Source organism: Furipterus horrens, unplaced genomic scaffold (assembly GCF_987537825.1).
Source record: "Furipterus horrens unplaced genomic scaffold, mFurHor1.1.pri manual_scaffold_13, whole genome shotgun sequence".
Classification (NCBI taxonomy): Eukaryota; Metazoa; Chordata; class Mammalia; order Chiroptera; family Furipteridae; genus Furipterus; species Furipterus horrens.
The window spans coordinates 27,905,919-27,932,666 of NW_028327183.1; the positions used below are offsets into that span (position 1 = coordinate 27,905,919).

The window sequence follows — 26,748 nt, forward strand, 5'->3', positions numbered from 1 at the left end:
TCAACTCAACAAACATCTGGGGAGAATGCCAGGTGCTGTTCTAGGTGCTGACAGTACAGCAGAGAACCAAGCAGACCAGGAGTCTACCCTACCCTCACCCCAGGAACTCACTCTAGCACGAAGACAGATGACAGACAGACACACAAATGCTCATGTGCACAAAACTTGAGAAATTGGAAAGGGCTACAGCCCATGACTTGGGCCCACACAAGGGAGCAACACATCCACTGGGCAAAAGAGACTGGTACTGGCTAACCATGACAGGTAGGAATTCTCCACTAAGGACACTGCCACCACCATGACAAGGTGCCTCTTTCCAGGACTTCATCATGGAAGTGAAGAAACAGACAAGCAAACAACCACTGCACAATGTGGTGGCCTCACAAAGGCAAGAAAGGCATCTGAGCAGAGGAGACATTTACACTGAGCTGTGATGGATACATAGAAGTTCTCCAGGAAAGCAAAATGGATGAGGACATTGCAGGAAGACTGTCCACGAGTCATAAGAAAGGGGGAGGGTCGCTGGCTGGGTGGCTTAGTTGGTTGGAGCATCATCCCATATACCAAAAGGCTCAGGGTTCAATTCCCAGTCAGGGCGTATACCTAGGTTGTAGGTTCGATCCCCAGTTGGGGCGCGTACGGGAGACAACTGGTCAATGTTTCTGTTTCTCTCTCTCTCTCACTGTCTCTCTCTCTCTCTCTCTCTGTCTCTCTCTTTCCTCCTTCCTCTTTCTCTAAAATCAATAAACATATCCGTGAGCAAGGATTAAAAAAGGGGGAGAGCAGCACAAAATAGGGGAAAAGCTGGGAACCTCAGACAGATCTGCGCCATCTTAAGCAAGTGACTTTTGACTCTACAGGGAAATCATCAGGTTCCTCGTCAGTAAAATGGGGATAACTCCTATTTAGAGGTGTCACTGCACTCATTCCATCCATATCCCTCATGGGTGAGGACAATGTCAGAGGTAATACATGCACAGCACCCACATCATGTCTAGCATTTGCTCGTCCATGAGGTCAGAGTCTTAGGTGTTGGGAATGTGCCTTTGCAGGGGGTCGGGGGTAGCTGATGATCATCTGTTGGAAAAATCACCAGGTGTACTGGAACTGACCTCCAAAGAAGGACATAGCCAAGAGACCAAAGAAAGAGGCTGACAACTCCAGAATTAAACCAGAGAGAACTTACAGACAACTTGGGCAGCCGCAAGATGGTGGATCTCCACCACCCAAAAGGGGACAGGGGCTTGATATACCTAGCCTCCAGGAACACAGATGGCTTGTAGCCAATGGGCATGTGCTTGTTAAGGACTGCATATTCCAATGCCTACGCCTCCTGAGATGACCTGGAAGTCACTGAAAGAAACTCACTTCTTAAAATGGCATTGGTCACATCAAGCACTTGAAACCATTTTGCCTAACAGCATCCTGCCATAAGGGGCATCCATGTCATCTCTAAGCATTTGGACCTTTTGGACAAAAGCCACAAAAGGTTCTTAAGTGGAGAAGTTGATGCAGCCTGATGCATAGTTTAGAAAGACACCTCGGGCCTGGACTGCATGTTCACTGGAGTCACAGAAAGTGCCCACCGCAGCGTTCAGCAAAGGGCTTGGCACACACTAGGCACTCAACAAGTGTCCCGGAGAAGGAAACACCATGAACAAGGGTGCAGCCCTAGGAAACACCTACACTTACGGGGCAGGAAGGGAAAGGAGAACCAGCAGAAAGAAGTGAGAACAAGAGATGAGAGACGTAGAGGGAAAGCAAAGCGAGCTCTGCAGGGCAGCAGCAGAGGGAAGGAAATTATATTTTCAGTAAGTACAGGTCACTGACAAGTGCCTGAGGGAGGTAAAGTGGGATAAAGACAAAGAGATGGCCACTAAATTTAGCAACCAGAAGATAACCAAAGACTTATTCATGGGGTTTCATGCTCTGGGTATGGGGGTACATCAAAATATAACAAGATACCCCTGGCTGGTGTGGCTCAGTGGATTGAGTGCCAGCCTGCTAACAGAGGTCACCAGTTCGATTCCCAGTCAGGGCACATGCCTGGGTTTTGCGCCAGGTCCCCAGTTGGGGGTGTGTGAGGGGCAACCGATCGATGCATCTCTTGCACATCAATATTTTTCTCCCTCTCTCCCTCCCTTCCCTTCTCTCTAAAATAAATAAATAAGTAATATCTTTAAAATATACATAGAACAAGGTAAAGAAAGGAGGGGAGGTGAGCAGGTGGACATAATATCGACACAACCCACAAGCAATACTTTCAAAGTTTGTGTTTATGTACTCCTAAAGATTTTCAAGGGTCAAAAACTCAATTCAATTCAACTAACTGAACACTTCTTCTGAACAAGGAACACCCTCCTTACCAAGAAGATGCCAAAAAAGAATGGTAAGGCAGACTTTATTCAGGGGGACATCTAGCAACCTTCTCATGGGAGATGTGGCCACAAACTCAAAAGCAAGCACAAATATCACCAAGAGACAATCCAAAAAAGAGCTGTCACAAGCCCATGCACCTTATGACATAAACCATGCCATGTGGCTCAGGACGTCCCAGAACAGGTGCATGGAATAGAAGGCAATGGAAGACTGAACGTTGCAGAAAACTATGAAGGCAATGGCTCAATAGCCCTTCAAGGTTCTACTTAAGTCATAACCCAACATTCTTTCTGGAACAAAGCCAGTGCTTAACCAATGTTTGTTAAATGCACGACTGACGGGCTATTTAGCACTTTACAATGTCCAAAGCACTGCCACAGATTTAAAGCTTCCTTTTTTGACCTCATATTCCCTTAGACTCCTAAGATGATTTCTCCCCTTTCCTTCTCACTCAAATTTCTGAAAGTTGTACGTGTATGTGAAGCTGGTGGGGGAAATCCAAGTGCAGAAGTGCATGATACACAGACTGCCAACTGTCCGTGTGTTGTACAGCTACACGTGCAGAACCATGGACGGCAAGTGTATCTGTCTCAGGGCATGGTGCCCCATCCCCCTTCTTTCAGGAATGGCAAAGATTCTCAACTTGACCAAACTCTAGTCAGGCTCTTCTCAACTTTTTTCAACAGGTTTCAGCTTGTGGACTTATGTGTTCATCTCTGCATGATCTGATTTCAGCTCAGTTTAGCCAGAATCCTCCATATTCCATATCTGATCAATCACCCTTGATATCTGAGCATGTTCCTCATCGCCACCATTGCCTGGATTTCTGATCACCCTGGCCTGCCTTCAGCAAGAATCTTTTGGGTTAGTTGGTTTAGCCAGAATGCTTCTTAGCCCTGATGTTTCCTCCTGGTAATTTTCCACCTACTGACCCTCCACCCAGCTCCTCAAGTATAACTTCCCACCTCTCCTTGTTGTATTCAGAGTTGAGAACAGTTTTTCTCTTCTACTGCAAAACCTCATTGCAGTGGTCCCTACACCTATCACAACTGTCCCTCTGAATAAAGTCTGCCTTGCCATTCTTTTTCTAAAAGATTTTATTTATTTATTTTTAGAGAGGGGGAAGGGAGGGAGAAAGGGAGGGACAGAAACATCACTGTGTGGTTGCCTCTCGCACACCCCAATTGGGAACCTGGCCAGAAACCCAGGCACGTGCCCTGACTGGGAATTAAACTGGTGACCCTTTGGTTCACAGGCTGCTACTCAATCCACTGAGACACCCATACCTGCCAGGGCTGCCTTACCATTCTTTAACAACTGTCAGTATAAGTAATTTTTTCTTTAACGGTAAACACACCCCCATTCTTCTTAGGAAACATCTCACTGCCACTCTCAGGACCTGGTAAGGCTGACTCTACTCTAGAGCGGAATCACCCAGGCCCACGTTAATGGATTTTGTCACCCTTCCTGATGTAGTATAGACCAGAGAAGGGGGCTGTGCAGAGAAGAGTGCACAGTCAAGGAGGGCCTCTTTCAACCGCTTTCTTAGCCTCACTACCTCCACGGACAGCACAATCTAACTTGAGGACAGTTCCACAGGTGAACCCAAAATCTATCCCTAAAATATCTACTATTTGATTCTCTTCTACCGCATAGGGTTGAAGAAGTTCATGTCTTTCAAATGACAGTCCTTCAAACATCTGAAGACAACACTCATGTCCACCTGAGGTATCACTCCTCCAGGTTAAATATGCCCAATTTCTTCATTCAATTCTCACATGAAAGGTTTAGAATTCCTCACCCAACCTGAATTCTTCTCTCTTAGCCTGCTACCAGCTGCCTACCCTGGGAACTATGGCCAGGACTCTTTTAAATAGAAATGATAAAGAACTCAGTCAAGCTGGCTTAAGGAAAAAAGTTAGTTGGCTCAAAAAACTTGAAATGGCTGAATCCAAGAGTTTTTTTAAGCTATGTCATCTCATCTCCATTCCCCGTCTTTGGCTCTGTTCCTGAGTTCTCAGACAGGTTCTCTCTCCAAATGGTAGACAGGTCCTGTCAGTACCAAGCCTTCATTATGCTTATAGGTCTTAACACCAGAGGAAGACAGATTCTCTCTGAATAACTCTATCCAAAGATGAATCTGATTGGCTTGACTTGAGTCACATGGGCTCAACTCCGAACCAATCAGTTAGCAGAGGGGGTAGATTACTCTAATTGGCCAGGTCTTGGTCATGTGTGCCCTCCCAGCAGGGAGAGACAGAGTCAGACACACTGGAACTACATTGGCTGAGCAGGATTATTGTGAAATAGGAGGGAGAAGTTTTCCCCAAAAGATGGGATGCTGAGCAGACAAAAACATCCAATTTCACATCTCTCTGTGAGTGATGTTTTGAGCTGAACACTCCAGGCTTACCAGAGCATCACGGGAATATCACCTGCACCCAGATCATCATCCAGCTAACATCACAGGGCATCTACCCCAAATAAAGCTCCATGCTGACACCACCTTCTATGAGTGCACTTTTTCTGGTAACCACCCCACACATCAAGTTTATTTCAACTTATTCATTGAGGTGCAACACCTTCCAAGAAGGTGCTACCTTAACAGCAGCCACATTTATTGAGCACTGACCCTATACCAGGAACTGCCCTACACCTTTTATATGTAGCATGTCAATTTATCCTCACAATGACCCTGGGCATTATCTGGAATCATTATCCCCATCTTACAGACAAAGAAATACAGAATCTGGGAGATTTGCCTAAGGTCACACAGCACAGCAAGGGTACAAGTCAAGGCAAGACACCGTGGCTCCACCGTTGATGCTCTAACCGATCAGCTCTAAAATTTGCACCAACAGAAAACTGGATTCATTCCCAGATGCCTGGATTCTTCCCAAAATAAAACTGCTTACAACGGAGTACTTTGGGGTACATCAATAAAGGAACAGTTAAACAGTGTTACATTTATATGAGAGAACATTATGTAGCCACTTTAAAGGATGGGTGAGGGCAATAAACCATCAGCTCCATGAGGACAGGGGCTTTCTCTGCTTCTACACTTATTCTCAGTGCCTATTAACATCCCCTACAGAGCAGCCAGCATGTCCATGGGAGGGAAGGAGATAAGAAAGAGGGGAGAGAAAGGAAGAAGAGAATGAATGAAGAAATGAGCAAACAAGTGAACAAATTTCACAGAGTAAAACTATGGATATATCTGAACTCTATCTGATTTTTGTTCTCTTCCTTTTTCTTAGTCTTGGTTTCTGAATATTCTACAAGGAACAGGTATTGCATGTAAGGTACAAAAACAGAATGTGATCTCATAGATAGTCCAAGCCACTGCCTCGTCACACATATGTGATCTGCAAGCCCCTTCTGCTTCAATCAGAAGGATCATGTGTCCAGTGAGTCTGGTAAATGGTCCCTTTCCTGTGACCTTTGTCGGCTGAGCCCTAGCTCCTCCTGCCTCTCAGTGGCTCTGTCAGAGGAACCAGAGACCCTCCAGCAGCTTTATCCATTCCCTCCCCATGATCTCTTCACCCTCCCACCTTTCTGGTGCTCTCAGACCACATACACTATTTCAACACTGATTAAGCCCCACCAATAAGAAAACAATCATAGTGATTAACATTTATGGAGCACTTACTATGTCCTAGGTACCACAGACTTGCTTCCTTATTCTTCCTAATGATCACATTACAGCGGAAGGGATGACCAGGTGGGTAACTCACCTGCTCCAGATCACATGACTGGCAAGTATTGGAACCCAGGCCGTCCAATGAGGCTAACCACCTCTTGTGATGCACAAAGTACTTACTGCATGTGGACCGGGGTCAAAGGTTTAGTGCACACCTACATGGAACTGATGCCTACTGCATGCCAGCCTAGGCTCGAGTGCCTACTGTGGGCTAACCTGGGGATGAGTGCCTACTGCATGTTGAGCTGGGGCACGCAGAACAGAAAGCAGAATGCCATTGTAAACGCTATAAGAGTAAAATCAGTGATACACAGTAACAGCAGTGATAGTCAATGTACCTCAGGGGCCTGTGCTCTCATTTTAGATGTAATATTTCTAGCCCTCCCAGTCACCCTCAGAGATAGGGACTGTCAGGATTCCCATTTTACAGACTAGAAGACTGAGGCACACAAGAAGGGATGTCCTTGCACAAGGCCACACAGCAAATGAAAGGCAGAGTTGGGATGTGAATCTAGAGCTTTTCTGATTCTGAAGTGTCCTAGATGTTGAAAAAAAAAAGGGCTCGAACTGGGCTGGGTGGGTGGCTGAATCCTATTTAGATAGGCTGAGCTAGAGAAGAGGAGTTCCACCTGGAAGGAATCTCCAAAATCAAAGACCTGAAGGTGGGCAGTGTTTGCATCAAGCTGCTTCTGTGTGCAGGTGCACACAGGAGGGTGTGGGGAACTACTGGGTGGCGGGAGCTATGGATGGAGACAACCTGATTGGAATGCCCATCAGAGGGCCTGTGCTTTAATGCTTTAATTCCATGGACAGAAGGAACTTATAGAAGCTTAATGAGCAGAGGAGTGAATTGATCAGAGATGTGTGCCAGGAAGTTAATCCAGCAATGGGGGGGGGGGGGGTAGGGGGGTAGAATGAATATAAGACCAGAAAGAGCAAGGGCTAAGAGACTGTTGCAATAAAAGGATGGCAGCGAGGAGCAATGGACTTGCTTTTGGTTTGTACCTCTTTTAGAAGCAGTGTGCACCCACTACCCCCACTCCCCCGCACACACATTTCCCTTAGGAAGCCACCCTCCCCCACTCTGTCTCCTGGTTTTGGTGTTGGGTGGGGCTACCCCTCAGTCACTCCAAGGGTGGGCACTGATCTAGGCCCAGCCAGCCAGAGTCCCAGGGATTGATTGGTTCAGGATGGGCACATGAACCCAGCCAGGCCAAGGAGAGTTTGTCAGTCTGGAGCCTTCTGAAATCACTGGCAAAGGGGCTCTCGCCCCCATCGGGGTGTCCTGGAAGCTGGGGGGGCTGGTGCCCATCTGTATCACCATGCAGGGTTAACCTATTCTCCTGAATGCAGGAAGGGCATTCAAGGAGGAAGGCAGAGATGGGAGGAGAAGGGGCTTGAATTTGGGCAGCCTCACCTGCAGATAGAACTTCCCCTGGACTTTCCAACGGTAAAAGATACAGATCTTTCTTTTTTTTTTTTTTTTTTTTTTTTTTTGCTCTTAAGCCTGAAGCATGGGGCAGAAGCAAGAGTAGAGATGGTGGTGGAGCAAGTAGCACAGGAGGGGCCAGGTGTGTCTACGCACCAGAAGAGCCAGTGCAGGGCCACAGAGGATCCAAATCCTATCAGCAGAAAGAAACAGGAGAGGAGGCTCAGAGACTTCCCAGATCGGCAGCCTTCCAGAAAACAGCTGCAGTGGACAAGGAGAGGCCAGGCTGGGGGCTGAGAAGAGATGAGAGCAGGAGGCTGGACAGGCATATTCCATTCTGGGAAATGCTGGGGAAGGACAGAAGAAGGAAGAGAGTAGCCAGAGAGGAAAGAGAAGAAGGAGGGCATTTCGGGCAGGGGAGAGAGCCAGGAAGAAACCCCCCACTCCCATCCCTATAGTCCTAGAGCAATGGAGACAGAGACCAGGTATGTTTTCCAGACTTCCACATCCTTTGTGCATTTTATTAGATGTTTGGAAACAGGAAGCCTAGTTAGGGCCACAAAGAGACTTCCCTGCATCACACAAGTGGGTAAACATGTCTTTTGTAACTGCAAAGTATCATACAAGTCCCAATCAGAGCCTTCTATACCACTTATGAAGCCTCATGGCTTGGAGATAAGAATCTAAACCACTTCCTTAGAGTGAAAGGGCCAAAAGCATGGGTCTTGGAGCCAGTTTAGCTGTGTGATCTCAGGCAAGTCACTTAACTTTTCTGGGCCTTGGTTTACATATCTGTAGAAGGGCAACAAATCTCAGTTACAAAGACAGGGCATGCCAAGTGCAGCAACCAATGTATAAAGTTACTAGCTGGTGTTCTGATTCCTTTGTCAGTGTGTTATAAGCACACGACAGTGGGAAGGAACAAGATTCTCCAAGAGGAACAAGAGCAGACACAGCAACCATAACTCGCCTATACATTTGTCCAACAGATGGGTGAGGAAGGAAGGCAGCCTTCCAGCCAAAGCAGACGGAGCCTTCAGATCCCACAGTCCATTCATAAGATCAACAAGCCACAGGGAAAGCATTTTTAGTTCCCCAGCCAGACACTCCCCACTCCCATCCCTGTGCTCGGGGGAAGGGTCGGAGTAGAAAACCACAAAGACTAAGGGAGGAAGGAAGTGTTCTCTGACCCCAACAACCCTTTCCAGCTTTGCAGGCCCGCTGGCAGAAGCATCTGTTAGGAATCTATTGACCGGATGGTCTGTCTCCCCAGGTCACCTTCTCCTACTCAGTGGAGAAAACAATAGCTTCAGAGGTGGAACCCAGTCTGATGGGGGTGAGGGAGGGGTGATGGATGGACAGCAGGAGGAAAGAACTGGCTAGTTTACTGTCCTCAAGTTCAGGGAGGAGACAAAGCTTCAGAGCTGGCAAGGCAAAAATTACTGCTGAATCTTCAAGTTGTGCACAAAATATGGGGAAAGTCAAGAGTTTGCGCTTATTCTACTTGCAAAAGCATTCACCACGGTGGTGGAAGGATGGAAACCCTGAGGCAGGGGCCTGGGGCCAAACCCTGACCCCACCACCTCTCTACAAGAGGCCCTGTGCACCTTATGAAATGTTGAGTTGCTAGAGCACTTGACACAATGAGGCAGTGCTTTGGGGAGACATTTTAGTTGGGAAAACATTTTCTAAAAAACCTAATACCACCCAGCCCACAGCATATACTTCATATTCTTTGAATTAGACTAAATGCAAAATACCATTTGATTAAGGAAGCAGTTAAGGTAAGGAGCAGTCATGTGATGCTTGGCACAATTTTGTACTTTTATTTATTTCACAAATGACCATGTAATTTGTACAGACACAGTCATGAGCATTTGGCACACATTGACTCATTCTATAACAGCCCTCCAAGATTACAGGTAAGGAAACCAGGCACTGAGAGGTGAAGTAACTGGCCCCAAGCCGCGTAGCTAGGAAATGGCCCAGAGTCCCCACCCAAACCTTCAGGCTACACTGTCTTTGTCTGAGTATATGTGCTTCCAAGCTAGAGACAGAGGCCAAAGATCCAAACTCAGCTTTCAAAGGTCCTATTACCAGAATGCTGAGCCTTTGCCTATAGTGAAGGGTTTATGGTTATACACACCACGTGTCCTTTTCTTTTAATGGTTCAATACACACCAGGAAAGTGCACAAAGTTTAAAAATCTTAAGTATTTTGCTTAATGATTTCTTACATATGTGCACACCTCTGTAACTTCCCCCGCCAGATCAAAATACAGGACCTTTCCACCCCCACCCAGCCTTCTGTGTGCCTCTGCCATATCAGTGGCTATCACCAAGACGTGACCGCTATTCTGACTTTTCACCCCACAAATCAGCATTGCCTTTTCTACAGTTTCATACAAATGGAATCGTATGGGGCGTAGTCTTTCATACCTGGCTCTATATTCTTCAAATAATATACATACCGAACACTGACAATGATGATGGTTGAAAGGAAGGTGCAGCTGATAATTTGTTTCTCTTGCAGTAAGCCCCAGGATTGTTTTTGTTTTGGCTCACTGACAGACCAAAGGGGAAGAAGGTGGGAGAGCTGAACACTGGCATTTGGAAACTTGTCAGTTGACTGTGGAAAACCAGTGATCCGCAGGGGGGCAAAGGAACTGTCCTTCCTGGAAAGGTAATAAGGAGCCAGGAGCCAGGAAGTCACCTCTGGTTGCTCTAAACATCCAGAGGGGAGAAGGCTTTCTGAGACTTTAAAATGCTCAAAACTGGTTCCTCCAGCGCCAGAGGCACCCAAGGTGGCCACAGGCTCCTCCCAGTTTGGCTTCTGCCGCTCCTCCTCGAGAGGCTGACGATTTTCCAAAAGATCAGGAATTCCCCCAAAACGCACGTCTCCTACCTGTGCACTGTTGGATGAAGTCCTGATATTCCGCTCCCTGCTCGCCGGGGACGATGGTGGAGCCGTCATACTTAAAAGTCACCCTTTGGGTTGGGAGAAGAAAAAACACACACACATCAGCGTTGGTAGCTTGCAAGGTGCCGAGCTTCCAGCAGGACAATCTAAAAGATGCTCTGGCTCGGGAGAAGCCAGCGCTGGTTCTCCACGCTGTCCTGGGTTAAGGCTGCGGAAGACAGCAGGGATGACCCTTAATCCGTCCCGTCTGGAAGACGGCTCAATGCACCAGCCCCTCGCAAGCTCGGGGAGCAGGGCCTGGAGAGCAATGGAAAGTTCCTCACCAGATGACGGCCGAGCTGTCGTCGCGCACCAGGTTGTACGCCTCCCTGCAAGCCTCTTTGTCGATCTTGGTGGCCATCGCCGTGGGGCCGCAGCGGGGACACTCTGCCCAGAGAAACTGAGCGCGCCCCAGGCCAGCCGCAGGGATCGGAGCGCTGCGGGGTCGCACGGAAAGCTGGCGAGAGACCGGGGCGGGCGACAGCGGCGGCTTTAACGACGAGGGATTGCAAGCTCCAAGCGCCTCGGCTGCTGCGAGTGAGAGCAAGCGCTCGCCTGCACCAGGGCCGCACCGCACCGCCCCCCGGCCTTACAGCCCAGGCCCCCTCCGATCATTGGTCATCCAGGCCGCGACCGTCACGCCCCCCACTTTTCATTGGCCGTCGGGCTCCTGGGGCGGGGCATCTTTACTCATTGGCGACCAATCTCAGCCCGGGCGGGTTGCGCAACTCCGCAGTGGGGGCTGAATAAGGGGCTTTTTGCTCCAACCTCTCCCTCCTCCCTCCTCTTCTCCTCTCTCCTATCCCGTTTTCTTTTCCTCTGTCCTCCTGCTCCTCTCCTCCCAACCCCGCCCCTGTTCTCCCACGCCCCCAACTCTTTCTTCCCCCATTTCCTCCTTCCGAAGTCCTCTTCCTCCTCCCAATCCTCTACTCAGCTCGCTGCTTCTTCCCCTCTGTGTTTCTTCCTTCTAGTCACTCCTCCTCCTCCTCTCCCCCCCTCCCCTTCTTGCTGGTACCCCTCTCCCCACTACTTATTCCCACTCTCTCCTCTTTCCAACCTCCTCCTCTCCTCTTCTCATTACCCCCACCCCAGCTCCTTCCTCCTCCCTACACGGCCTTCCTCAAGCTGTCTTCTTCCTCCTCCCCTCTCTCCCCTTCGCTTCTTCCCTACTCTTTCTGCCCTTACCTTGCATCTCCCTCCTCCTTATTCCCCCCTTCCTCGTCCCTCAGCCGCCCCTCCCCCACCAGCTGCAGAGCTCCACGTCTCCACAGGGAACCTCCAAGTGGACGACTTAATGCATCAAACTAAAGGAGAGAGCCACTCACCAGTGTTTGGCCCGAGGTTTCTAGGTGGTGAGAAATTGGGAGGAGTTAGGCATTTTAAATAGGAAGGGATAGAAAGTGGACTGCTTCCAAAATGCTGGTGGGATCACTGTTTACTTTGTATTCTGGTTATTTGCATTCAGGTCTTATCTCCCCCTTTGCGTTCCTCTGAGAGCGAGAACTGACTCATTCTGTCTCCTTCATTTCCTCACTGACTCACTCATTCATTCCCTCATGCAGTCACTCGACAAAGACCAATTACAGTGTGAAGGCAGGTAAAAGGGGTGACCCTGGAGACCAGCCTCTTGAATTGCATTGGGCAGTGCCACTTTCTAACTGTGGGTCCTTAGGCAAGTCTCAGAAACTCTTGAGATTACTTTCCTGGATGAAATAATAGAAGCACTGACACTATAGATTTGTTTATGGTTTAATTGAAATGAGGTTTGTTTATGGTTTAATTGAAATATGTGTAAACAAGCATATCAGATGTTCAGTAAAAGGTCATTGCTGTTGGTTAAGTAATTTAAATAAGTCCTAAATAGAAACCCAAAAGGTCAAGGATGAGGTGCAATTCATAATACATTTCTCAGTGGCAAACAAAAAAAAATCAATAAATAAATCAATTAATCATCAATGGGTGGATGGAACTTCATTACCAGGAAAGTAGGAACAGGTGTCACTATTTGTGAGGGAGGACCAAATTTCCCTCTACCCTCAAGATTCTTTTAGCTGGTCTAATAATCAAATAGACATCAGACAGTTTAGCAAGAGAAAATAGGCAAATTTAATACATACATATGCATGGGAACCCCACATACATGAGACGGTCAGACCCCACATATACAAGAGGTTCAGAGACAGAGAACATGGGTATGTAAGACATTCCGAGCTAGGGATGAGGTAAGATGCCTTGGAGGCTTCAAAGGATTATTACAGGATGATAAGAAAAGCAGATGCTTGTCTGCCATATAGATAAGTCAAAAAAGGTCATCTCTGATAATGGCATAAGGCCCTTAATTCAAGTTCTTCTAGGTAGTTAAGAGAGGGGCGGAAGTTTTTCTTGAGCCTGAGGTTACAGTTACCTTTGCTCAAAATAATCTGCACATCACACAAGCATATCTTGGGATGACTGTTCTAAACCCTCACACTATAAATAAAAGAAAAAAAAATCCAACTTGAGGTAGCTCAAAGCAGTTCCTACCTTACTCCTTGATAAAGGTAATAGAACAATTGGCCATTGGAAAGAAAAACAAAAACAGATCTATACATCACACCATTGATCAGGGTAAATTTCAAAAGGATCAAAGATTTAAATGTAAATAATGGAAACCACAAAAGTTCCAGAAAAAAACACGAGAAGCTTCCATTATAAGTCTGGAATGGGAAAAGACTTTCTAAACATGATCAAAATTCAGAAATCATAACAAAAGACAGATACATTCTTTTTATTTTTCAAAGTCTTCTTCAAGGGAAAAAAATATTACCTCGTGTAAAGTGTGAAAACAAAAGACAAAACAGTGAAAAGTATTTGCAACTCAAATCACAAAGAATTAGTCTTGCTGGTATATAGAGAAACCAACCTAAAGAAAAAGAAAAGAAAAAATAAAAGGCACAGGATATAACCAGATAGATCAAATGACTCTTAAACATATGAAAAGATGCTCAATATCAGCCCTAATAATGGAAGCAAAATTAAACAGGACTGGGATACCTTAAAAAAAAAACAAAAAAACAGGTTGGCAAAAAATCAAAGTGTGACAAGCCTGCTTGGTTGGTGAGACTATGAAGACCCAGGTACATAGCAGGTGGGAGGGCAAGTTGGCACAAACCCCTCTGAAAACCATTAGGCAATATTTAGCAAATTTACCAATCTATGTGCTTTTGACCAATCAATTTCCCGGAAAGGGTAAGTGGTGCACATCCCTGGCTGGACACTGGAATCACCAGGATGCCCTTGTCCCACTCTTAGAGATTCTGAAGTACGGCTGGGATATTGGGATTTTTAAGGTCCTCCTAGGTGATTCTCCTGTGCAGCTGGAGTTGACAGCCACTGCTATATATACACTTGCATGTATGTGCAAAATATATTCAATGTTATTCACTGAGTTTTATTTCTAGTAGCATAGAAATAACCTGGATGCCCATCAGTAGGGAGCTGGATGCATAGAAAATGATACAAGTATGCCATGGAGAATTATGTAGCTGTAAAACAGATAATGATGGAGAGAAAGAGAAACTTCTCTCTATGGAACATTCTACAAGATACCTCATGGAACATTCTACAAGATACATCATGAATAAAGAAAAGCAAGGTACAGAACAGTACATTCAGAACACCTTTTGTTGTCGCTACCTTTTGGATAAAGTGGAGGAAGGTGTGAATAGATATTTATATTTGCTTGTATGTGCATACAAACTTCTGGAGGTGCACACAAGAGAAAAATAACAGTTGTATCTGTGGGAGAGGTTAGATAGGAAGCCAGACACAGGGAGAGAGAAGTGGGAGGGAGTTTTCACCATATACTATTTTATTTCATTTTGAATCATATAAATGTATTATCTATTTAAAATATTAAATAACAAACAAACAAACAAAAAGGGTCTCATCTTGAATTTGACTCCCAAGGTTCAGCATTGCTGGAGGAAGACCTTGGATGTATTCCACCTGTAACTGCTGTTCTTCTTCTGGTCCTTGTTCCTGTCGCCCTCTGCCGGACTGAAAATGTAAAAGTTTGGCTTTAAAGAAAACCCTGATTTTGAGCACTTGAGTCAACCCTGCCTAACTAAGGCAGAAAAATTAACTGTGCACCAGAAATTAATATTGTGTGTAAATATTTGAGACCCACACAATATAAAAATCAATCTAATTCAATTCATTTAAAAAAAAGAAATCAAAATATTTGACATTATGTGCTATGCACTGTATTGAGAATTGAGGGAGTGGTTTAAATTTACGCATTCATTCATTCATTCATTCATTTCTGACACTGGGCCGATTATGCATCCAAGGGGCTCACAAACTCACTTGCCTGTAGGGGGCAGACATGTATTGTAAATGAGCCAAGAATGCACTTGTAAGAAAATTTTTTCTGGAGTCGTGATCCTCTCTGGCCTGCCCTCTCTGAGTGTCAGTGTCTTCTTCAGAACTGACATTTAAAGGGGGCTGCTGGTTCTCAGCTCTGTCCTAATGGCCATGCAGGAGGCTTAGCATGAAAGTGCCAAGCCTTCCAAAAGTCTAAGAAACACAAACGATCTGAATCTTTTTTGGAAATGTCTTAATTATTATAGTTGGGCAGTAAAAGCGGCATATAAGAGCTGCTTGCTTACAAATTTGAACTAAACAAAAACTCTCCCTGCTCTCTTGGGGCTTACAGTCTAGTGAGGGAGACAAGCAGTTACTTTGATGTGGGTACTATAGGTTGTTAACAACAGAAGATTCAACTCTAAAATAGACTTAATATCAGAGGAATAGTAATGGCTCAATGACTGAAAAGCCCAGGGCTAAGAGGGATTCAGATATGTTTCCATCTGTTTTGCCTTTATCTTCCTGCATGTTTCTACTTTGCCCTCCCTTGAGCATCAGTTTCATCTTCAGGCAAATTCCTCCCTTCTGCTTGGCATACCCTACCCTGTACTCTGCATGTCTGACTTCTCATTCAGACCTCAAACGTTACCCTTCAGGGAGGTCTTCCCTAGCATCTCAGTATAAAGTAGCCCCCTGTGTAAACTCCAACAGTCACTCTCCATCACACAGCCTTCTTTTTTTCCATAGTACTTGTTACTACCCGAAGCCACCTTTTCCATTTGTCTATTTACTCACATATTGCCTATCTACTTCCAGAAGAATGCCAGGTCCATGAGAGCAAGAACAGTGTCCATATTGCTCACAACTGTATGCCTCTCTCCAACCCAGCTCCAGTTCCTGACAGATACACAGTTCATGAACAGATGTGGAGTGAGGGAGAGAAGAGTCAAGGAAGGTGATACTCACATAAGAATAGACATATAGATGAATGGAATACAACTGAGAGTCCAGAAATAAACTCTTACATTTACAGTCAATTGATCATTGGCAAGGATGCCAAGATAATTTCATGGGGAAAGTATAATCCTTTCAACAAATGATGCTGGGACAACTAACTGTAAAAGAATGAATTGGACCCCTATCTCACACCATATACAGAAATTAACTCAAAATGGATCACAGACATATTTGTGATTTAAAGGGCACCATCAAGAAAGCAAAGAAAGAGTACACAGAGTGGTAAAAATATCATATATCTAATAAGAATCTAGAATCCAGAATACACATTAAAAAAAAAAAAACACTTATAACTCAACAATAAAAAAACAAGTAACCCAATTTTAAAATAGGCAACAGAGTTGAATAAATATTTCTCCAAAGAAGATTTACAAACAGCCAATCAGTATGTGAAAAGATGCTCAACAGGACTAGTCATTAGGGAAATGCAAATCACAACCACAATGAAATATCACTTTATACCCGCTAAGACAGCTACAATAAAAATGACAATAACAAGTGTTGGTGAAGCTGCAGAGAAATTGGAATCCTCATGCACTGCTGGTAGTTACATAAAATGGTGTATCTGCTTTGGAAAACAGTTTGGCAGTTCCTCATAATAAATGTACAGATATCATATGATCCAATAATTCCAATTTTATGAGTATACCCAAGAAAAACGAAAACACGCACCTACATAAAAACTTATATTTGAATGTTTATAGTGGTACTGTTCTTAATAGTCAAAAGTAAAAACCTAACTGTCCATCAGCTGATGATGGATAAACAAAACGTAGTCTATGCATAAAATGGAATACTATATTATTCACCCATTAAAAAGAATGATTCATTCTACAACATCGATGAACCATGAAAACACCATGCTAAGTGAAAGAAACCAGTTTCAAAAGACCATATAGTGTCAGATTCAGATAAGCAAATCCACAGAGGCAGAAAGTAGAATAGTGACTGCCAGGGGCTGGGAGGAGGGGGAACATGGGGTGATGGATAATGAGCATGGAGTTTCTTTGGGGGTTGATAAAAAATGATCTGGAATAAAATTATCATAATGTTTGCACAAATTTGTAAAAACTTGAAAAATCACTGAACTGTATACTTAAAATATATTAAATGAAAATTTTTTGAAAAGAGTGAAGGAAGGCTCCTGGGTTTGGGGCCTGAGCATCTGAGTGGGTAGAGAAGAGTCCAGCTTGGGATAGGTGGGATTTGAGTGGTTGGTGGGACATCAATGTGGAGATGCCCAGCAGACCCGCAGGACAGAGACTGGGTCAGAAAGCAGGCCTGAAGCCATGGTCTACAGGTGGCGATTAGGTCAGGGGTGTTTGAGATGGCCAAGAAAGAATGCTTCAGGAGAAAAAGGCCTATAACATAGCCCAGAGGATCACTAGCCCTTAAAGGAAAAGAAGCCTACAAAGCAGATTGAGCTATACTTTCCAGAAAGGGAGGGGACAGTGTCTCCGGAAAGAGGGAATGATCAGCAACACACAAGCTAGGCCCACCTCTGTAATATTAGCCATGGGAGAAGAGGGGTGTTTACAAGTGGGGAGGGGAGTCTCCCCACAGTAAATGTTTAAATCTGCTATCAACCCCGGAAATAAACAATAGACAGAGACTAGTATGTGTAAGCACCTGAACTCCCTCATATTATTGCCTTTTTTGAGTCCTACCAGCTGACCAGCTGGGCAAGTTAAATAATATATATGGAAGCATGATAATATTATATATATATTAGTAATAATAACTCACACCATATACATTATATAGTAACTAGATTATGCAGTATTAGTAACAGTAATGTCTTCCCATGGGTTGTACTCTAGGCGCTTTACCACTACTATCTCAGATAATCCTCACATCATTAGAGGAGACACTGTCACTAACCCCTTGACATAAATAAGGAAACTGAGGTCCCAAGAGGTGAAACTGTCTCCCAAGGCTGCACAGCTAGAACATTGCAGGGATACTATCTGAACCCAGGCAGCCTGACCTCAGGGGTCTGAGCCCCTCTACCAAGAAGCAGAGTTTGGAGACTATGACATTGGCCCTAGAGTAGCTCAGCTACCTGTGCTCTGAGACAACTAGAAAAATTGCTGCTAGCTTTTTAAGATTATCATTTTTACATAGGCTTTATTTTTTTCACTGCAAAAACCTTACAGAAATGTTAAGATCAGTGTCCTGGTTTCCACATTTTCCTTGGGGCTATAAATTTAAAAGAAAAAAGAAAGACATCCCACCTCAGCTGTAATTAGAGATGGGAATAAAACATAACCCTGAAACTTGCTGTTCTCAGCAAGGTGGTTGTTATTCTGAAGCAGGTGCCTTACCAAAAACGGATATTTATAGAAGATGATATTTATAGAATCAGTGCAGAGCTCACTGATTGTCAAATCTCTGAAGAGAGGCTCCCAGGAATGTTTGAAAAATGAAGATGCTGCGTCACTGACTGAGAGCGTTAAACAGAGCTCCTGAGTGGTCTGTCTCAGGCATTACAGGTCTCCCGGAGAGAACTCTCCTTGGGTTCCAGGCACGCCGCTGGAAGACACTGGAAGGGCTCATGTAATCTGGAGTTTTAGCTGCTGGTGAGCAGGGCAGTGTGGTCCAATGGTGATGGATTTGGACAGCAGCTTACCCAAATCCTGACTCTGCTGTGCCTTTCCTGGGCCTCGGTTTCTTCTCCCATGAAATAGCTACGATGGTGGGAGCACATGTGGAAGAAGCATGTAAAAGGATGTAACAGCAGCTGGGTATTTCAGTGCCAGCCCCCCAGATCAGTATGCAATCTGAAACAGCGTCACGAGAAGGAGCACACTGCACAAGAGTCCACTGGAAAAAAACAAAACAAAACTATGAGAGTATGTGTAGTTAGTTAAATGTATAAGCAGGAAAAATTGAATGCAGGATATTGGCTGCCTCAGGGAAAAGAGGAACAGGTTGGTGAAGCACCCAGAAGATTGCCACAGCAGAGACTGGCGACCAACTCTGGGCTGGAGGGACAGAGAGAGGAGGAGGGGATACTAGAGTCCTGAGGCTGGGGTCACCCAGGGAAAGCTGGCACAGAGTAGGTATGGCTGCTGGAGACGTGCTCAGACAGGGGAAGATATTCCCCTCCTACCTCCCAGCAGTGTCTCCTTTTGGCCAAACCCAGTGACAGGAAGCCACTGGCCAGGGAGCCTGGGAAATATGTACAGCCTCCAGGAAGAGGCCCTCCCCTCACTGCACCCATCCCCCATGGTGGTTCAGAGCAGAGGAGAGCCAGAGAAAGAAGCACATCAGCAGGCTCCAGAGCAGCACTATGCCCAGAACTTAGGGAAGAAATAGGAAAAGAAAGAGAAAAAGCTCTACCTTGCACTGGTCAGGCCACACTTTGAGAATTGTGTTCGGATGTGGCTGGTGATCAGGCTTAAAGGAGGATCCTGGTTAATCGGGGCAGTGCTCAGTCTGGGAGGGGATGACAAGCCACAGACACGTGTTGTTATCCTGCAGGAAAGAAACTGCAGTGACCCCAGGACAACTGCCTCTCCACTTGGAAGGGGCTCTCTCTTGCAGCCATGATAGTCTCTTAGGTGAACCCCCTGAGAGCAGATCAAAGCCAGCTGTTATAGGAAGACAGACGTAGGGTCAATATAAAGAAGTTCTTTCTGATGGAGCTGGAATAGGCTCCTGTGTGAGCTAGTGAGTTCCCATCACAACAAAGGAATAATGAGTTAATTTTGTTTGTTTTAATTTTTATTTATTGATTTTTGAGAGAGCGAGAAAAGGAGAGAGAATGAGAGCGAGAAGCGTCCATTTGTTGTCCCACTTGTTTGTGCACTCATTGGTTGCTTCTTGTAAGTGCCGTGACCGGGGATCAAATCCGTAACCTCAGTGTATCAGGATGATGCTCTAACCCGCTGAGCCAACCGACCAGGGAGAGAGTTAATTCTTGCTCTAGTGACTGTTGCTATTCTGAACTACTTTCTACTTTTGGCATGTCAAAGAGATTTTAGTAACACAGAGGATCTTGTATCGTACACTAAACTTTTCAACTTGCTTTGTAAAAACTCGGTCTTATTTCCCCTTTACAGGTTGTAAATTCCTCACAGACAGCACTGTGTTTGTAGATAATGCTTGACTTTAAGCAAACACAATATATAAAAACCTTGGTTCTTGGTTTTACTATAAACAAACCACAACAAAATCTACCATAGAAGTCCTTTTAACAATAATTTTCCCTAGAATGTTTAAAATATACATTCAGGTTTATATAAGATTTTTTTCTGAGATGTTTATTTCATGCTGGAGAAGGGAAATTATTATAAGTCCACAGAAAGAAAGAACTTAATATGGACAATATGCAAATAAAAAGCCACAATTGTCTGCAATATTTGTTAAAGTAAGCATCTCTTTGGCTTTAAGTGACCCATAATAGCAGCATGCAGTGGATAAAGAAATCTTGTTTAAGTTAATTAACAGAGAATACTCCATTCAATTCAATAAATACAAAGAATTAAAAATTAAATAAGCCCTGGCCAGGTAGATCAGTTGGTTGGAGCATTGTCCCATATACCAAAAGTTTACAGGTTTGATTCCCAGTCAGGACACATACCTAGGTTGCAGGTTCAAACCCTAGTCGGAGCATGTACAGGAAGCAATCGATCAGTGTTTCTTATCCACATTGATATGTCTCTCTCTCTCTTTCTCTCTCTGTCTCTCTCTCTCTCACCCTTCCTTTCCCTCTAAAATCAATAAACATATCTTCAGGTGAGGATTTTAAAATAAATAAAAATTAAAAAATCAGTTCCGTATTTGGACATTTAATAGACAGAGAAAAAAGGAAAAAGTAGCAGTGAAAAAGAGAAACTAAAAGAATAGGAAAAAAGAACCTGGACAGAAAACTTCAGAGAGATGAGGAGGCTTCCTTATCCTATAAAATCAGGACTTTGGTCAATCAATTAATTATGAATCTAAGAAGTCAGTAATCTCAGGGAGTCACTTTAAATTCATCTATACCATATGTAATTTGCTTGACCTAATATATATGAGTGTACATTCCATGGGCATGGCCTTGTGTCTTCTTGCATAGACCACATCTATGACCCTCTTGCTACAATGTCCCATTTCCCCTTGTTTGCAGTGGCTGGATGCACAAGACAAAGAAACCAGTGACTCTCAAACCAGTAGAAAGTAATCAACAGCAAAGGACATATGTAATTGAATCTTGAATTAAGGGGTCGGTCTCTGAGTCAACAGTAAAGCGAGGGAAAATATTATCATACAAGTCAGGAAAGAACATTCTGCAGCTCATCACAAATGTCTCTAAGATCAAAGGGGAAAGTTATTCAACCCAAACGCAGGAACTCTGGGACTCTTCAAAGGAGAGTTAGGGACAGCTTTATCACCAAACCCAAACACAAGGCAAGGAAGAGCTAGAAACAGACCCCTCAATAAATTACCCTTACCCCTAGTTAATCACGTTAGATTGTAACTCCTGAGTATCCAGTAATGGAGAAAGGGGAAGATGGGGGTGGAGGGGGCTACTCGTATTAGTATAAAACCAGTTTGCTTTGTCTGCTTTGGTGCGCATGCCCCTGACTGTGCCCAGCCCTGCAGACCCATGAATAAACAACGCCTAGGCTACTGCTGAAGTCCTGTGTCCTGGTGATTTTATTGTGAGTGTTTCTCACATGGAGAACCGAAAGATGCTTTCAGAGTAACCAACGTGCAGAATCATTCTCTCCACCCAGGGCTCGCAAGTCCCATCCACCCAGTCTTTGCCAGTTTCCACAGCAAATTCAATTCCAATTTCCTTAGTCACTCACTTCAAGTCTTTCTGAGTTTCATCTTAGTTTTCATAGAGAAAATATTCCTTTTTACTCTCATGTTCCCACAATTGCTGTAGCACTTAATTAAAATAATTAATGACAATAATAAACACAACTGTCATCAACAAGTTTGGAAGCAAACACTGACTCCAGATAAGCATGTAGGTCAACTGGTAGGAGAGGAAGTATATTGGTGGAGAGTTCAGCATGCTAGTGTGTTTCCCAGAAGAAATGAACAAATCTGTTAATCTAGTGAGTCAATTAAGTGGAAGTTGGTTGAGAGAGCATATTAAAAAGAAAATGTTAAAAAATTAAAATTTGGGACTTCTGGCCAAGATGGAGGCGTAGACAGGCATGCTGCATCTCCCTTCACAATTAAGAAGGAATACAACTCCTCAAAACTAGAAACAACCAGAAGTTCCAGAAAATCAAACTGCATGGAAGTCCCGCAAATAAAGATATAAAGAAGAGGGATGGAGCCGGGGCGGAGAGGACTCGGTGTGGTGGTGCCAACAGGGGCGGCAGCGACAGGCCGGCCGAAAAGCAGTCACACATTTTAAAAAGTCAGGAAGAACACCCGGGGAGCTTTCCCAGCGCCTTACCAGATCTCGCAGCTCACAGTGCCAGCACCAGGGAAAATCAAGCCTCATTGCTTCTGACTGTGCAGACGCATGGGGGTTGGGGTGGAGGCAGAAACTGCTGGTCTCTCAGCAGAATCTGCTTGTTTAAAGGACCCCCACAGTTCTAGAACGTCTGCAGACCCACCCACTCTGGAAATGACAGCCAGGGCAGGAGCTAGAGGGGCGGCAGTCCAGTGCGGAAGTGGCAGAGGTGCCTGGAAAAGGGGCGAGTGCTGACCAGGTGGCATTGTTCCCTCTCAAATCCCTCCCCCACATACAGTGCCACAACGTGGTGAAATGGGTCGCCCTGTACTGACAAATCCCTAAGGCCCCGCCCCTTACAATGTAACAGGAGCGACAGCTCTACCTGGGATGCAGAGGCAAACAAATACAGAAGCCTGTCAGAATGAGGAGACAGAGAAGTATGTCCCAAAATGGGGAATGGATCAAGGTTCCAATGGGAGAACTAAGCGACGAGGAGATAGCCAACCTAACAGATGAGGATATAGACAACCTAACAGACACACAATTCAAAACACTGGTGATAAAGATACTCACGGGCTTGACAGGTATGCTTGAGCACAGCAAATGCATAAGAGAAGAAGTGAAGGCTATGCTAAGTGAAACGAAGGAAAATCCACATAAAACCAATGGTGAAGGGAAGAAAACCAGGGTTCAAATCAATGATTTGGAACATAAGGAAGAAAAAAACACTCAACCAGTGCAGACTGAGGAAGCAAAAATTGAAAAAAAAATGAGGAAAGCTTCCCAAGTTTTGCGAAGGAAATGGACATACAGGTCCAGGAAGCACGGAGGGTCCTGGATGAGCTGGACCCAGAGGGGACCACACCAGGATGCATCGTGACTGTGATGCCAAAGATGAAAGATAAAGACAGAGTCCTGAAGAGGCAGAGAGTTGCCTACAGGGGGCTGCCTATAGGATTATCAGCTGATTTCCTAGAGGACACTTTGCAGGCAGGAAGGGACTGGCAACCAGTATTCAATGTGATGAAAGGCAACCTGCAACTGGGACTACTTTATCCAGCAAGGCTATCATTTGAAATGGAAAGGCAGATGAAGTGCTTCCCAGACAAGGTGAAGCTAAAGGAGTTCGTCATCACAAAGCTATTATTATATGAAATGTCAAAGGGACTTACTTAAAAAGAAGATCAAAGCTATGAACATTAAAATGACAACAAACTCACAACTACCAACAACTGAATCTAAAAAATAAAAATAAAATCCAACTAGGCAAACCAGAATAAAAACAGAATCATAGGTATGGGGATCATTTGCAGGGTTATCAGCTGGGAGGGGGGAGGGGGAGAAATGGGGATATGGTGCAGGGATTAAGAAGAATAATCGGTTGGCACAAAATAGACAGGGGGAAATTAAGAATAATATAGGAAAGGGTGAAGCCAAAGAACTTATATGCACGACCCATGGGCATGAACTAAGGGGGGTGGGATTGCTGGAGGGAAGGGGTGCACTGGGCAGAGGGGAGCAAAGGGGGAAAAAATGAAACTACTGTAACAACATAATCAATAAAATATACTTAAAAAATTAATATTTGGACATTAGAAGTTAGAAGTGACTTTTTTGCATTAGTTCATTTTGTTCAGTCATTCATTCATTCTTTCTTTCAATAAGTATTTCTTCCCTTATCGCACAGTACTAGACACAGTGCTTGCTGCAGACTGATTGGCAGGGTCAGTATTTTTGTGCTCATTTTATTAATGGAGAGACTGAGATTCAATCATATGTTCATTGTCACACACATGGCAAGTAATAGAGCCAGACCTCACACTCAGCACTCCTGACTGTAGATCCTCAGCTGCTTCCTACTATGTAAAGCTGTAGGTTCAGATTTATCTTCTCCTTAGACCAGAAGTTCGGGTTCTCCATGTTGACAGTAGGAGGTAGGAAGCATACAACTAAAAGCCATTTTGGAAAACAACAGATAAATGGATGGAAAGGCAAAATTTCCCAGTGTAGGGAGCCAGAGTGCTGTGAGCAAACAGAGTCACATCAGATGAAGAGAATTTAAATAAGAAACTACTTAGAGAACCAATTTAGAAGACCCAACAAGGCCTGAGGCTCTCAGGGGCTGGCAAGAATGGAGCTGTCACGACCCTAGGCCTAAAGACACAGAGGCAGAAAAGGGTGTTACTGGGGGGGTGGGGTAGGGGGTAGGGGGTGCTGGAGCTATGGACTGCAAAGACTCCTTAACTGAGCCTGAGTCAGGCTTCTCTCGGCCCCCTTCTCAATGAGGCCTCAGTCTGGGCCCCATTCTGTCTTTGGCCTCCTGAACCCAGTTTTAGCAAAGAATCATGCTAACTAAGTTCAGAGAGAATTCCCCCCACCCTTGGTACCCTTGGCCTGTCTTTAACAAGAATCCTATTAAGTCTGTTTAGCAAGACTCTCCCTACCCTTGATGTCTCCTCTTAGTGATCCTCCATCCACTGACCTAAGCTGTCTCTGCTATATTCAGAGGCGAGCTCAGATTCTCTCTGCTATCACAATGGTCTTGATTAAAGTCTATCTTGCATCCTCAACAAGTGTCAGAATAATTTCTCTTTAACAGAATCTCCTGGCAGGAGGCATGTCCATGGAAAGAAGCAGCCAGTGACAGGACCTCAGCCCCAGGCAGGGAGGGTGCAGGAGAAGTGCCCCAACTCTTCTCCTCCCACCCTCCAATCTCCAGCTGAACTGAACAGGCAGCCATAAGGGGGGAAGCCCAGGTGACGCCATCCATCAAAACCAGACTTCCAGGACACAGAGCAGGTGGATCATGGATGTGGGGAGCAAGTAAATGGGAAATCACCAGACCACTTGCTTGCCAATGGGTGGTGTCATTGATAAGGTTGGGATTCATTTTTTAAAAAATTCAATTCTCCTTTACAATATTAAAAAGTGGCAGGGGGAGGATATGCCAGCCAGGGCAGTACTGGAGCCAGCCCACCAAGGGGGTCAGGAGTGGGCAGGGGCAGGGAGCTGAGAGGCAGACTTAGCCCTGCCAAACCTCTTGACTCCCAGAAGATGACACCTAGACCAGAAAAGGGACTTTGCAAGAGATTAGAGTTCAACGAGGTGTAGCAAAAACAACTCTCTGGTTTTCATTCTGAGTCAAGAAAGTGTTGGTAAGTGGTCTTCAATCTGTTAGATGAAAAACGGTCACTTAGTGAAGTGCAAGCCCTTCAAACCCTCTCTCCCCACACTTCACCCCTGTTTTTGCACACTTAGCAATTCTGCACAGGCCTCCGCTATTTTGTGCAAAAGCCAAATAATGGGGACCCCCAGCCAGGATCACATGCATCTTACCTTCAGTTCCTGGACTCCTTAGACATGGCATGCAGTACCACAGAGCCTTCTCGGGACTCCCACATGCACAGTCCAGAACTTGGCAGTGGGGTTAACGCCCATGGCTGCAGTTGACCAGCAGGGGTGCAGGAAATGATAAATAAATGTGTCCCCTTTCATCTCCTGGGTGGACAGTTTTGAGATGAAATTCTTGGACTCCCAGGAAGTTTCATGGGATCCGCCACACAATCACCCCAGCATTGGACAACTTGGTATGTCCCCAGCCCGGCAACCTGTTCCATGCCCCCATCCTGCATTCCTATTTCCTGGAATCATATGTATTATGTAACTTGGAAAAGAAAAACATGAAGCTTTCCAGTTGAGCTCAGCCTTCTGGGAACCAACAACATGGGAACAGCCTGGCCTCTAGTACTCAGACTCGTAATCCAAGCAAGATTTTTGGTCAACAAATATTGTCTTCATCCCTAAAATGCCACCACTTCTAAATCTGAGGGATTAAAATATCAATAGGCTCTGCATTAGTTAGAACTCACTTGTTGCAAGTGAGGAAAAAGAAATCACACCAGCTTAAATTAAGCCAATAGCTTCAGGGAGGAAAAAGATAGAGAATTTATTAGCACATGTAAATCAGAGGTACAATTGGACCAGGGGCACAATATCATCATTGTCACCCTCTCCCTCTGTCTCTTTCATCTCTCAGTTCTGTTTGTCCACATTTTGGCCACATTCATTTCTATTGCAGATGAGCTACTTCCATGCAAAGAACTTTGAGCTTACATTCTATCCATTTAATGACAGAGAAAAGAGAGAACATCTCTCTTCTAGCAAGTGTGCAAAAAATCCCAGGAAAGGATTCTGATTGGCCCTGCTTAAATGGCATGTCCACCCCTCGAGCCAATCACTGTAGCCAAGGAATCAGCTACTATGTTTGGCTAGACATGGGTCATGTGCCCGCATTTGGACTCCACGAGGACAGAAACCCTCAGACCCACAGCTTCAACAGAAGCTTTTGGAAAAGACTTTGGGGAGAAATAGTTCCCTAAAGGAAGGTGCAGCAGATGCTGTCAGTGTTCCATTCATATTCCTCAGGGCTTACTTCTCCAGCTGCCAGTATCTGCAGCTCTGGATTGAGGGCTTTATCCCAGATTCACAGAACATGCTTTGCCTACTGGAGGC

At 45.0% G+C, this 26,748-nt stretch overlaps 1 protein-coding gene across 1 annotated transcript in view; it reads right to left on the reverse strand.

The window, feature by feature from the left end:
- Positions 1–11,012, reverse strand: part of COTL1 (coactosin like F-actin binding protein 1) — a 38,505-nt gene extending 27,493 nt beyond the window's left edge. The window contains exons 1-2 of the mRNA XM_090260617.1: positions 10,751–11,012; positions 10,413–10,495 (exon numbers count right to left, since the gene is read on the reverse strand). Of these exons, the coding sequence (XP_090116743.1) occupies positions 10,413–10,495; positions 10,751–10,827 (160 nt within the window). The 5' untranslated portion in view covers positions 10,828–11,012. The remainder of the gene's footprint in view (positions 1–10,412; positions 10,496–10,750) is intronic.
- Positions 11,013–26,748: the final 15,736 nt, after the last annotated feature.